This window comes from Carcharhinus amblyrhynchos, chromosome 1 (genome assembly GCF_965287045.1).
Source record: "Carcharhinus amblyrhynchos chromosome 1, sCarAmb.v2.hapA, whole genome shotgun sequence".
NCBI lineage: Eukaryota > Metazoa > Chordata > Chondrichthyes > Carcharhiniformes > Carcharhinidae > Carcharhinus > Carcharhinus amblyrhynchos.
In genome coordinates, this window is record NC_137324.1 from 104608404 (window position 1) to 104622598 (window position 14195).

Here is a 14195-nt window from a genome sequence, read left to right on the forward strand (position 1 = left end):
GATGTGATTGTGCTGGAGGGGGTGCAGAGGAGACTCAGCAGAATACTGCCATAGAGCAGTTAACCAACAGGAATGCATGACCCCTTACAAATCATATCCAGGATTCTTCCCATCCCATGGTGGCCTCCTCCCATGAGAACTTGATTTCCTGCCAGCTCAATCTGTGCTAGCAAGTGTATCAATGGAAACATACAGTGTGACCCTGCAGCTGCAATCCATCCACCTATGCCCTCCCTCTGTTAATGCCACATCATATTTCTACAATCTGTACCTTTAGCTCCCCAATCTTATTTACTGTACTTCGGGCATTCACATACATGCACAGTAACCTGATTTAGATGTCATTACTTTCTCTCTTATTTTAACTTCACTTATTAACTTATTCATTATGTCAACGCATTCTGTCCTTCCCAGTATTTTCTGCATCCTAGCATCCCTCCCTAATATTTCTTCTTGGTTTCTACGCCCCTGCCAAATTAGTTTAAAGCTCTCCCAAGACTATTGGCAAAATATCCCACAAGAAATTCAATCAGGTGCAATGTGTCCAGCTTTACAACTGCCATCTCCTCCAAAGCCAGTCGCAGTGTCCTAGGGATCGAAAGCCCACACTCCTGCACCATCTTTCCAGCCACACATTCATCTGTCTTATCCTCCTATTTCTGAATTCATTTGCACATGGCACTGGAATTAATCTGGAGATTATCACATTTGTGGTCCTGCTTGCTAATTTTCTATCTAGCTCCCTACTTTCTGATCGTAAGACCATCCCTGTTCTTATCTATGTCATTGGTATCAATGTAAACTACGACCTCTGGCTTTTCACTCTACCCGAGAAGAATGTCCTGCAGCTGCTCTGTAACATCGTTGACTCTGGTAGCAGGGAGGCAATACACCATCCTGGAGTCACATCTACAGAAATGCTTGTCCATTCCTATCATTATTGCTCTTCCTTTCTTCTTCCTCAACTCCTGTACAACTGAACTGTTCATGGTGCCACAAACTTGGCTCTGACTGCGGAAACCTGCGGAATCTGCTTCCAAAATGGAAAACCAATTTCTGATCGGGACCCCAGGGAGGTCCTGCACTACCTTCCTAAGTACTCTTTGACTGCCTATTGGTCACCTATTCTCTTACTGCCTCCATTCATAGGTTTTGTGCTATGGAGAAAAGGAATTGGATTTTACAAATGACTTTAATGCAAAACATGTTCAACTGGTAAGGAGTTGGCTGTTATGCCATCAAATTGGATTCTGAGGTCAGGAAAACAGACCCAATATTCACCTTCTCTGCACCTCTCTGTCAACTTTAAACCTTTATTTTCAATTTTACGTTTCTGATCTTCATAATTTATATACAGTGATATTTTTACTCTTGCAACACTATTGAAATTTACATTGTTGACAGTGCTAATTTTTCCATAAATCTCAAACTCAAAACTAAAGCTTTATTTCATACATGATGCTAACGTTCCTGCTTGTATTCTTTGTAAAAAATAATGTATTCTCCGGTAAGTCTAGCAGCTTAAAATGGATGCAATGACAATTTGTGAGATGATTTAAAAGATCAGTAGTGATATTATTTCTTGTATTGTTCAAACTTTTATTATAAAATCATTAAGTCAATTATTCTTTTATACGTAAAGAGGCAGAAGTCCCTGCAAAGAATAGTCTTCGATATTAAGTATACAATTTGAATGGCCACCAGATATTTTCCAGACAAAAGCCAAGACCAGTAAATCTCTCTGAATTACATAAACTTTCTGAGAAGTTAACCAATATGGTACCTGGGAAAGATTACATGGATGTATCACAACAGTGGTGGACAACTTGTGGTCCAGGGGCTACGTGTGGCCATCAGGGTTCTGAGTCTGGCCCACGAGACATTTTGTTGACCAAATGCCCACACGCAGAAATGCCACATTCCGCTGGTTTCCATCCACGTAGCTTTTTTCCTAACTGTATGACAGAAGTGATACACATATAAATCAAGGGCACGTGAAATGAAGTGCATGCTGATAGTACACAACATTGACTATGAGAGCTGTCTATTTCCAATCAAGCATAAATACTTATTTTGTTTTTACCTCTTGAAGTTGATGACAATTCTATTAATATATGAATGATTAAGCTTTTTCTATTTTCTATATATAGTTGTGAAATATTCAGCATGTATTAAATGTATTCAATTTTATTCAAGGATCATAATGAACATGTTGGATTACAATCTTGTGGCCCACTGAGATGAAGGAGGGTCATGCGTGCCACCCATTCACTCAGCAGGTTGCCAATTACTGGTTTACAAGATGCACTTCAGCAATTCACTAAGGCCTCTTTGACAGCACCATCCAAATTATGACCTCAACTGCTTTGAAGGACAGAAGGCTCATACCTTGCAAGATGCCCCATGTCATACATCACCCTTACTTGGAAATATATCACCGTTCCTTCACTGTCACTGGGTCAAATTCTTGGAATACCCTCCCTAACAGCTCTGTGGGAGTACCTACATGACATGGACTGCAGCAGTTCATGAAGGTATCATCATCTTCTCAAGGACAATTAAAGATGGCCAATAAATACTGGGCTTTCTAGTAATGCTGACATTCCTTGAACAAATAACAATAAAATTGTGCCTGTATGAATGCACAACCAAATTGTTCATGAGATAAAATGAGACACATCAGTTCTAAACTATTTCACTGTTAACTTCATCAACATCAAAAGTTTTTTTAGCTTGCCCTTAGCTGTGTGTTAATATTAGGCTTAATAGATGGAATACCTTACTCAACTGCGTCTTTTCTTATCAGTAGAGTCAGTTACAATTGTAAAATAAATTCAAGGAACTGTTCAACAAAGCACTAGATTCATTGTATGAGGCTGGGTTAGTTATGTCATTACATTTTCCTTCTTGTATTACAGCCATAGAAACTACAGACTTTATTTATGTATATGGGGTATCCATGGTCACTGGTTTGGCATACACTTCTGAAATACTATGATGTTACCATCATAAATATAACATAGTTAAGTTTCATTTAATTATAGTGACTGACTGCAATTTGTTTTTGCTCATCTCATTGCTATAAATAAAACAATCAATATTAAACTTAGATATATTAATTCCATAGTATTTTCCAATTACTATAAAACCAGTTTGTTTAAAAAAACACAATCGACTATGACTTACTAAGGCTCCTTCAGTAGTATCTTCCAAATGCACAATCTCTGCCACATAGAAGGACAAGAGCAGCAGATTTATGGGAACATTACCTCCTGAAAATTCTCCTCCAAGTCACACATCATCTTGACTTGGAACAATATCACCATTTCAATGACATAGTTTCACTGGAGGTGTTCACACTTTGCCCTGTTTCACTGGAGGCATTTTTACTTTCCCCTGTCTCACTACAGGTATTTACACTTTGTCCTGTTTCACTGGGTGTTCACATTTTGCCCTGTTTCACTGGGTATTTACACTTTTCCCTGTTTCACTGGGTGTTCACATTTTGCCCTGTTTCAGGGTATTTACACTTTTCCCTGTTTCACTGTGAGGTATTCACACTTTGCCCTGTTTCACTGGGAGGTATTTACACTTTGCCCTGTTTCACTGTGAGGTATTTACACTTTGCCCTGTTTCACTGTGAGGTATTTACACTTTGCCCTGTTTCACTGGAAGGTATTTACACTTTGCCCTGTTTCACTGGAAGGTATTTACACTTTGCCCCGTTTCACTGGGTATTCACGCTTTGCCCCGTTTCACTGGATGTTCACACTTGGCTCTCAGGCTCTGAGTGAACTTTAACCTTTCCCTTAGCTACCAAACTGCGTCAGGATTGGAAGAGCCCATCACTAACGCGGGGGGAGTGGGAGAGGGGATAAAGGAATCTACCGATAAGAAACAACAAAACACTGCAGGCGATGGCTTCACCAAAGGATCTAACCATTTCTTCACTGCTATTTTTATCATCCGACCCCTCCCTCTCTCTGTAGAGGAAGAAGAAAATGTGATTGTGACAAATTCCCGTCCCCAGGAATATTGCGCTAATCCCGGTGTGAAAATGGCTCCTGGCAACGGCCCGGCAGAGCGGAGAGAGAAATAGAGACAGAGAGAGAGGCTGAGACAGAGTGGGATAGATAGAGAGGGAGGGAGAGAAGCTGAGATAGAGAGAGGGAAAGATTGAGATAGGGAGAGAAAGGCAGACAGAGATTGAGATAGAGGGATTGAGAGAGATAGAACTTGAGGGATAGATAGAGACATAGAGAGGGATAGAGACGCAGGGGGAGAGGGATTGGTATAGATATATAAAGGGAGATGGTAAGAGTGTTGGATAAATAGAGAGAGGATAAAGTTAGAGCGGGGTGTGTGTATATATATAGAGAGAGACGGAATAGATTGAGAGTGGGGTGTACAGAGGCAGGAGGTAGGCGGAGAGGGAGAGCGGGCCTGGGGACACCGAGCCGGCGGTGGGCGGTGCCAGGGCTCCCAGAGCCGGGCTGCAGCATGTCCGACTCCGAGGATGAAATTCACGACCGGCAGCTGAAGATCGTAATTTTAGGGGATGGCGCCTCGGGAAAGGTGAGAGCGCGGCGATCAAAAGCTGGGCACCCAGGCTTGCCCTGGTGGGATCGCTCACTCGTCCCAGGCTTGTCTTGGTGGGATCGCTCACTCCTGCTAACAGCGAATATTGATGCTGTGTGTTAACTCGTGGTTTCTTTTACAGACTTGTTTGGCAATGCGTTTCGCCCAGGAAGCTTTCGGAAAACAATACAAGCAAACGATCGGGTTGGACTTTTTTCTGAAAAGGATATCGCTACCAGGTAATAACATTCAGCAAAGGTGCACCACCTACAAAGTGTAAGAAGTGTAAATTGGAATAGTACATTATTGATATCAATTTTGCATCTGTGCGATCTTCCTATCCCATTATGAATTTCTATGTCCCTATTAATAGTGGAAAAATGCTCATGTAAATTGTCACATTGTCATTGTGTCTTACTCATAGTGATGTGCATTTCCTGGGTTTGGGATTTGAGAGATGCTGGGGGGAGGAAAATCTGCTGGGCTGACTGCTTGTCACCATCGATTTAATCCCAGTGATGGTGGGATGAGTTGCTTATGTGGACATTGCCTGTTTTCAGACCTTAATTGATCCATTGTTGGGTGGGCTACCCAAGGTCTGATGTGGGATTTAATATTCAAATGGTGAGAAAATGTTAAATCCAGAGTTAATGTTTCAGATAGTGATCTGATGAGAGCTGTGCCACAGCAAGCTTCTACCAATAGCAAGGAGATAGTGACTGCATAATCTTTCTAAAAAAAAGTTTCAGGAAGAAAATTGGTCAAGAATCGAGGGAGAACATCATTACTCTTCTTCAAAATTGAGTTATGGGAACTTTTACATCCATCCAGGAGGGTATACATGTCCTCTGTTTAACAATAGCTGGTCCTTCATTCATTGCTGTGTTTGTGAGCTTGCTGTGAACCAATTGACTGCTGTGTTTTCTAGAATACAACAATGACCACACTTTGAAAGTATTTCATTGCTTGGAGACAGTGGTCACAAAAAGTGCTGTAGAATTGCAAGCCTTTTTTTTTTGCTCTTGCTGTCCTTCCCCTCTTTTTTCCTTTGTTTTTCATTGTCCTTTTACTTTATCTTTTCAGTTTCCAACACTGGAATACTATTGATGTGATGAGTGGAAAATGTTTGGTAAAAGTAAATAACTGTGGATGCTGGACCTGAAACAAAAACCGAAAATGCTGGAAAATTTCAGAGGTCGGACAGCATCTGTGGAGAGAGAACAGGGCTAATGTTTTGAGTCTGGAAATGTCAGAGCACAAAGGGTCATCCAGACTGAACTATAACACTGTTCTCTCCCCAGAAAATATTTGGTGCTCCTTTGCCCATGAAATATTGTTTTTTCTACTCAGAACTAAGTTTTAATTTATGGGGGACATCGCGTACACTCTACTTAATTGGCAGTGATCAGAATCTGCTTTAAGGTTAACATTCTGCGTGGAAATTGAAGGGAGTTGTATTGGAAAATAATTGGACTGCATTCTGGAACCTTGTCCAATGAAAGCACATATTGGAACTTTGTGCACATTGTATGATCTCTCTGTCTATTTGTGAGGCTTCTCCTTTTATCTCTGTTTCTACCTGCTGGAAACACAAGAGTTGGCTAGATTTTGCTGTGTAATTTTAGTAGAGCTACTTCCTTTTTTTTTTATTGCTGATCATTGTAAAACTTGTTGACCCAAACAAATGACAAATATTTTTTTGAATTCTGTACTGCGCATGGTCCCAGACTCTGATATGGTAATGAGGAACTTATTCTCCTTCAGATTGTTGTTTTTTTTTGTTTTCATGATCAAACTGAGCAAGCTTTCAAATAAAGTACAGAACTGAGAAACCTAAAGATAACAAAAAAGAACCTGGACCTAGAAAAGTAATCTGGATTCAAGAAAATATATTTATGATTTCCATCATTGCTCTGTCTTCAAAGTAAGAACTAGAGACTTGTTTTTAACCTCATTTTTAAGGGATTAATTTTACCTTTTTTCCTTTTAAATACCTTGTATCTAGTATGTCTCATTATTTTCTTGAGAGGTTGGGAAAATTCTTCCAGGACTGTTTGTGTGGAATTCGTATATTCTCCCTGCATCAACATGGGTTTCCTCTGGCTGCTCTGTTTTCCTCCCACAGTTCAAAGATGTGCAGGTTTGGTTGATTGGTCATGCTAAATTGCTCCTTAGTGTCAGGGGAAAGAGCAGGGTAGATATGTGGGTCACAGGAATAGGGCCTGGGTGGGATTGTTGTTGGCACAGGCTTGATGGGCCATATGGCCTCCTGTGCTGAAGGGATCTATAACTGTTATGAATCTAAGATTTGTGTCAAGAAATTGGAATGTCCTGGTGGGAATGAAACATTTGCTTCGTTATACCTTTTAATGGTATCTGTGGTAATTGTCCTGTTTATGGGGTGCTATGTCGAGAGGATTACGTGACCCAGCTAACTCAGGTCTCAGAGTCCAAGGTGGGGGAATCACCCTAACAAGCGCAAGATTTTGTAGTAGATTGATCCAGGGGGGCTGACTGGCTGCTATGAGACTGCAAACCACTATATTACAGTTATGTGTAAATAAACATTGCAGTTGGCAGTTGTTATTTACCTAATTGGTGGACATGAGTTATTGCATTGGCAAAAGGATAAAAGAGAAAAAAAGCAGTCCCAAGATCATGAGTATAATGTCATGGTGAAGTTCAATTCAGCTTGCGAAACAGAAGTGTTTGCAAAAATGTCCCTATTCAGTTAGATCCTTTTGATGACTCTGTGGAGGGTTGCACACAATACATTGAACTCTGGGGCTATTATTTTCAGGTCAATGGAATAGCGGAGGAGAGGAAGAGAAAGACAATCCTCCTGTGCATGTATGGGACCTAGGCCTACAGTTTAATATGAGCCTCATATCCTCAAACATGCTCTACTGCAAGTCATCAACTAGGATAGCTGAATTAGTGAAAACACACAATCACGCACAGCCATTTGTAATATTGCAGTAACTTAAGTTTAACTTAACCAGGAGAGCCCTTGGGAAATTATTGCAATTTATATTACCAAGTTAAGACAGAGCTCAGAGCACTGCAACTTTGCAGCCACTCAACGTTTAGTCTGCAGGGTAAATAATGAGGCCATCCAAAGGAGGCTATTAGTAGAAGCAGATATAAATTTTAAGAAGGTGCTGGAGATAATGCTGCTGGTGGAGGGCACTGAGACGGGTGCACGGGAGCTTCAGAGCCTAAAAATTGGCATGGTTTACCAGATAGGGTGGGAAGCTGCAGTCAGCAGTGGTACCAAAAATAAATGTGTAATTTTAAAACAGAAAGAAAATGCAGCTATGACTAGAGTGGGAAGATTTAAAAGAGCCAATCAATCATCTAAGTTTGAAGCAGTATTACCAGTGTGGGGTAATCACACCCCTGAAGTCTACAGGTATAAAGAGGCTGAATGTTTTTTCTGCAACAGGAAACGACACTTAAGGCACCAACATTGAAGTAAGTCAGATCTACTTGATAACAGAATTAGTAATACATCGCAAGTGCGTAAGTTGGAAGATCCCAATCCTAAGGATTTAAGTGTTCACTCATTGTTCAATGTGAAAGTGGGTAAAGTTTTGTGATGCTTTTAATAAACGGTCCTTAAAGATGGAAGTTGATACAGGAGCCTCTTCTATGGCGATAGGAGAACATGATGTGGAGATGCCAGTGTTGTACTGGGATAAATACAGTAAGAAGTCTCACAATACCAGGTTAAAGTCCAACAGGTTTATTTGGTAGCACAAGCCACTAGCTTTCAGAGCGCTGTTCCTTCATCCGGTGAGTGGGAGTTCTATTCACAAATAGGGCATATAAAGACACAAACTCAATTTACAAAATAATGGTGGAATGCAAGTCTTTACAGGTAATCAAGCCTTAAAGGTACAGACAATGTGAGTGGAGAGAGGATTAAGCACAGGTTAAAGAGATGTGTATTGTCTATAACCAGGAAAGTTAGTGAGATTTTGCAAGCCCAGGCGAGTCATGGGGGTTACAGATAGTGTGACGTGAACCCAAGATCCTGGTTGAGGCAATCCTCATATGTGCAGAACTTGGTTATGAGTCTCTGCTCAGGTACTCTGCGTTGTCGTATGTCATGAAGGCCAGCTTGGAGAACGCTTATCCAAAAATCAGAGGCCAAATGCCCGTGACCACTGAAGTGTTCCCCAACAGGAAGAGAACACGATTGCCTGGTGATTGTCGAACGGTGTTCATTCATCTGTTGTTGTAGCGTTTGCATGGTGTCCTCAGTGTACCACGCCTCGGGGCATCCTTTCCTTCAGGAGAACACACATTTCAATATTTACAGGAAGGACTCTAACCATTGGGTTTGAGGCGTATCGCAGCAAAACTAACAACTTACACAGGAGAAGCCTTCAAGAGTACAGAAGTGAACCAAACTCCCACTCACCCGGTGAAAGGGCAGCACTGCGAAAGCTTGTGGCTTGTGCTACTAAATAAACCTGTTGGACTTTAACATCTCTTTAACCTGGGCTTAACCTTCTCTCCACACACATTGTCTGTATCTTTAAGACTTGATTACCTGTAAAGGCTTGCATTCCAACCATTATTTTGTAAGCTGAGTTTGTGTCTTTATTTGCCCTATTTGTGAATAGAACTCCCATTCACCTGATGAAGGAGCAGCGCTCTGAAAGCTAGTGGCTTGTACTACCAGATAAACCTGTTGGACTTTAACCTGGTATTGTGAGACTCCTTACTGTATTTACCCTGGTACAACACTAGCATCTCCACATCAAATTCTCCTATCACCATAGAAGAGACTCCTGTATCAACTCCCGTCTTTAAAGGCCTACCGTTTATCAAAAGCATCATAAAACTTTACCCATTTTCACATTGACCAATGAGTGAACATTTAAATCCTTAGGATTGGACTTCTTATTAGAACACCTATTGCAGATGTGCTTTGCTTGTCTTTACCAGGATGTATAGCATTTCACCTTATACTGCAGGAAATTATTATGGATTTTAATTTCTTGGACACGTTGCTAGCTTCAGTTCAGCAAATCAAGTGCTGGACCAGCAGGGATCTGCTTTTGTCCAAAGTGAGGCACAGGATACTAATAGATTGGGCCAGTGAGCCAGTTTCTGAAGTGATAAGTTGCAAAGGTGACATCATATCTCGGGCAGCCAGAGTACTCATCCCTGTACCAGGAAGGGAGTTGCTCCTAGTCGAATTACGCTTTGCCCATCTGGGTATATCTAAGATGAAGATGCTCACTAGGAATCATGTGTGGTGGCTTGGCATCGATGCTGACATTGAGAACCTTGTGAAACATTGTGTGCCGGTTGCAACAAAGGTAGCCTGCTATAGCCCCACTGCACCTTGGGAATTGCTGGGTTAGCCATGGGTATGAGTTCATGTTGATTATGTGGGTCCATTCTTGGGCATAATGTTTTTGCTTCTTGTTGCCTATTCAAAATAGATAGAAGTGTTTGAAATAAATTCTATGACATTGCACGCTATAATTAAGAAATTGTATCAGTGTTTTTCAATCCATGGGATACCTGAAGTCATAGGGATAATGGAACAGTCCCTGAGTGCTGAATTTCTAAATTTCATTTTCTTAAATCATATTGAGCACGTCAGGACTGCACCTTACCAACCATCGTCCAACAGACTGGCTGAACAAGCAGTCCAAACCATCAAGGCAGGCCTTAAGAAGCAGTTTAGAGGTGACTTTCAGGACCAGAACCTCATGATTCCTCCTGGGCTATCAAACCATTCTGCACTTTACAACGAGAGTGCTGCTAGCAGAGTTGTTGATGGGTTGGCATCTTAGGACCAGACTAAACCTGATATTTCCGAATTTCCTGGAAAGTGTAGAGGCCAGTCAGTAGAAAAATAAAGATTCAGGCAAATCAATAAGGTTTTCAATGAGGATGCCATATATATCAGAAATTTTGAGTCCCAGGAGTTGCTGTATAAAAAATAGGACCTTTTGTCTTATGAAGTGGACATACAAGGGATCGTCCAGAAGCATGTAGACCTTTTACAAGGGCGTGAGCAGCACCCAGTATTGACACCATTTTGCCAGTGGGAAACATTGTTGGCTATCCAAGCAATGAAGTACCAAGTCAGCCTGTTGTAGGTTAGCCTGTAATCCCTATGGAAATGGATGTAGCTAAGTTGCTCGTATCTGAGGAGATGCCTGGTATAACAGTTTTTGCAGAAAGCACCCCCAACAGAATAATTATGCTACTCCACTAGAAATTGGAAACCACCTGAAAAACTCTATTTATGAGGGACTGAATGCATGTGCTTAATGTTCTAGTTATTGGGGACTGAATAACTTTATTATTAATGTAAAAAGAACTTAGAGGGGGAGGGATGTGGTGTTTGTCTCCTTTTAGGGAGCGTTCGGCCGAATGCTGTGATGTGACTCGGGTAATCAATCAGGGACCAGGGTGGGTGGATTACCCTAACAAATGTAAGCTTCGGTATCAGCTTGATCCTGAGAGCTGACTGGCAGCCATGAGGCTGCAAGTCTCTATATTATCGTTCTATGTAGATAAATATTGCAGTTATCATCTACATAACTTGAATTATAATACTTTAGTGCTTCAAGATTCTCAATTCCTCTTTGAAAACAAAGCTTATAAATTACCTGTTAACTTATGTGGTATAAAAAAACCTGTCTAGAATCTTGTTGGGTTAGATTTTGTGCGTGCTGGTTTTAAGCAGATATGAACCTGACCATCGGTGTATTGTGTCCAGCTTTTTTCTGACATTTCTTCATCTTTCTTCATCTAATCATCAATTAATTTTACCCGAGTGTTTTGTCAGTGGGACAAACTATCCATTAAATATTCTTCCCTGTCCCTATAGTATAGTCTAATGTTAATTTGCTGTTGATCCAGCAGAAGATGATTGTGAAAGCGATACTATTGAAGCTATCTATTAACAAAGTCAATGGCCCTTAAAATACAAAAAAATCATAGCACAAATCCCAAAGTAATGAAGGATAGTAAAGACTTGAAAATATTTGGAAAAGAAAATTGTGTCTTGTACTGGAGAGTGACAAATGGTATGCCCTTGTTCAAGAAACTGGATGGATTTTGGTTTTGGAGTGGGGTGGAGGGAATGGGGTGCAGGAAAGAGAAGGTGAGATATAAAATTATAATTCAAATCATCACATTGGTTGCACTCAGAAAGGACAGTTTATGCCTGACTAATTTCATCAAATATTCTGAGGAGATCAGGATGCAAAGATAAATAAAGGTACTGTGATGGATATTATTGCTGGATTTTCAAAGAAATTAACACATTATGAAACTTAAAACCACTGTTATGGAAGGAAATTGGACTGTGTTCTACCCTCCAGCTATCGCTCATCCCATGCAAAGGATGGTTGCAAATTGATATTCATATTGGGGTGTGGTATTTTCCCTTTTTATTTGTGTGATTTGGAAATAAGCACAAGAAAAATGCCGTGGGATGCTAAAATTTGCCAATGATACCAAACTGTAAAAGGAGTTAAGAGCGAGTAATTTGCATAGCGGGTAGGTAAGTGTGAAGTACAAATCAGTATAGAAAAATATAACACTACATTTAGGATATACTTTTTTTTCTTAATTGCAAACATTCTCAACATAGTTTAGAAATAAAGTAATCCAGTGGTACAACTCTATAGTTCTTTTAAGGTGAGACTGCAGATTTGTTTTTTTTAAAGCAGGAACAGCTTGCATTTATACAACAACCTTAACATTGTAAGAGCTGGATAGGCAGCAAGTCAAGCAGGCTGCTTTTTGCCCTGAATAATGTAAACCTTCTGGAGCGTTTGAGCTGCAGTCATCCAGGCAAGTGAAGTTTATTCCACCATACTTTTAACTTGGGCCATTGTAGGTGGTGGAAAGGCTTTGGGAAGTCAGGAGTTGTGATTCATTGCAGATTACCCTGGCCTACTTTTGTATCATTGGCATTTATGTGGCTGCTGCAGTTCAGTGTCTAATCGGCGGTGACCCTGCATTTTGATGCAGGGTGATTTGAAGATGTTAAAGTCAGCGAATGTTGGTGGTTATATTCACTCTCTCGGAGATGGTCATTGCTTGGCATTTGTGTAGCATGTCTGTTACTTGCCGCTCATCTGCCAAAGTCTGAATGTCATTGCGGTTTGCTGTATGCAAACATATAGACTGTTTTGCTCGAGGAGTTATGAGCAGTACTGAACACTGCATAATCATCAGGGACCATTCCCGTTTCTGACCTTATGATAGAAGGAAGGTCGTTGATGAAGCAACAGGCGGCACGGTAGCACAGTTGTTAACACTGCTGCTTCACTGCTCCAGGGACCTTGGTTCGATTCCCGGCTCAGGTCACTGTCTGTGTGGAGTTCGCACATTCTCTTCATGTTTGCGTGGGTTTCCTCCGGGTTCTTTGTTTCCTCCCACAGTCCAAAGATGTGCGGGTTAGGTTGATTGGCCATGCTAAAATTGCCCCTTAGTGTCCTGGGATGCTTAGGTTTGAGGGATTAGCGGGTAAATGTGTAGAGATATGGGGGTAGAGCCTGGGTGGGATTGTGGTCGATGCAGCCTTGATGGGCCGAAGGGCCTCTTTCTGCACTGTAGGGTTCGATGATCTATGAACTGAAGATGGTCATGCCAAGGACACTACCCTAAGGAGCTCCTGCAGCAATGTCCTGGAATTTAGTTGATTGGTCTTTAACAACCATAACCATCCTCATTTTGTGCTAGGTTGTTGTTGTTTGTCCATCGTAATCGATGAGGACCTCGATACCATTAGTCATTTTGAGGCTGGTTGCGGTGTGTGTTGAAGATGACTGATCAGGCCAATTCGGGCACAGAATGTCCTGGCACATATTGGACAGACTTGTGTAGACACTGTAGTTGTTGCGCTGGTGGCTCAGGACTTGTGCAGCTCATGCTTAAGTTGTGCTTCAGCAATACTCCTTGCTTCGTGAGTTTGACAGCCTTTATGGATGAGGCAGTGCCAGGTAGGGCGGTTTTGTGCCAGCGTTTCCCAGGTGGTTGTGTCAATGTCAAGCGACTTCAGGAGGCTTTGAGTGTGTCTTTGAAATGTTTCTTCTGCCCTCCACGCGAGCGTCTTCCAGCAGAGAGTTCCCCAAAAAGGAGCTGCTTGGGTATGCGCTCGTCTGACATATGGATGGCATGACCTGCCCACCAGGTCTGTGCTCTGATCAAGTATGTGGACTGATGGTAGACCTGCTCTAGAGAGAACTTCAGTGTCTGGTACTTTGTCTTGCCATCGGATGCATAATATTCTGCGAAGACAAGTCATGTGGAAATGATTGAGCTGTCTTGCATGCCTTCGATACACAGTCCATGTTTCACAGGCATACAGGAGAGTAGTGAGTACCATGGTGCTGTAGACCTTCAGTTTTGTTGCTGGGCTGATTCCTTAATGTTCCCAATCAGTGGAGCGCAGTCTACCAAAAACAGAACGTGCCTTTGCTCTTCTGCAGTTAACTTCTGCATCAATAGTCACTGCTTGGGACAGTGTGCTGCCAAGATAAGTGAACTGCCTGTAGTTTCTGTGCTTTGATTGTGATTATGGGTTCTATGTACGGTACATGAAGAACAGGCTGGTGCATAACTTTGGTCTT

At 41.5% G+C, this 14195-nt stretch overlaps 1 protein-coding gene across 2 annotated transcripts in view; it reads left to right on the plus strand.

Annotated features, from left to right (window-relative positions):
- Positions 1-3903: 3903 nt before the first annotated feature.
- The window catches only part of rab28 (RAB28, member RAS oncogene family), a 145409-nt gene continuing 135117 nt past the window's right edge, over positions 3904-14195 (plus strand). For both annotated transcript variants that reach the window (XM_080190052.1, XM_080190042.1), the window contains exons 1-2: positions 3904-4575; positions 4721-4817. In XM_080190052.1, coding sequence (XP_080046178.1) covers positions 4501-4575; positions 4721-4817 — 172 coding nt within the window. In that variant the 5' untranslated portion in view covers positions 3904-4500. The remainder of the gene's footprint in view (positions 4576-4720; positions 4818-14195) is intronic.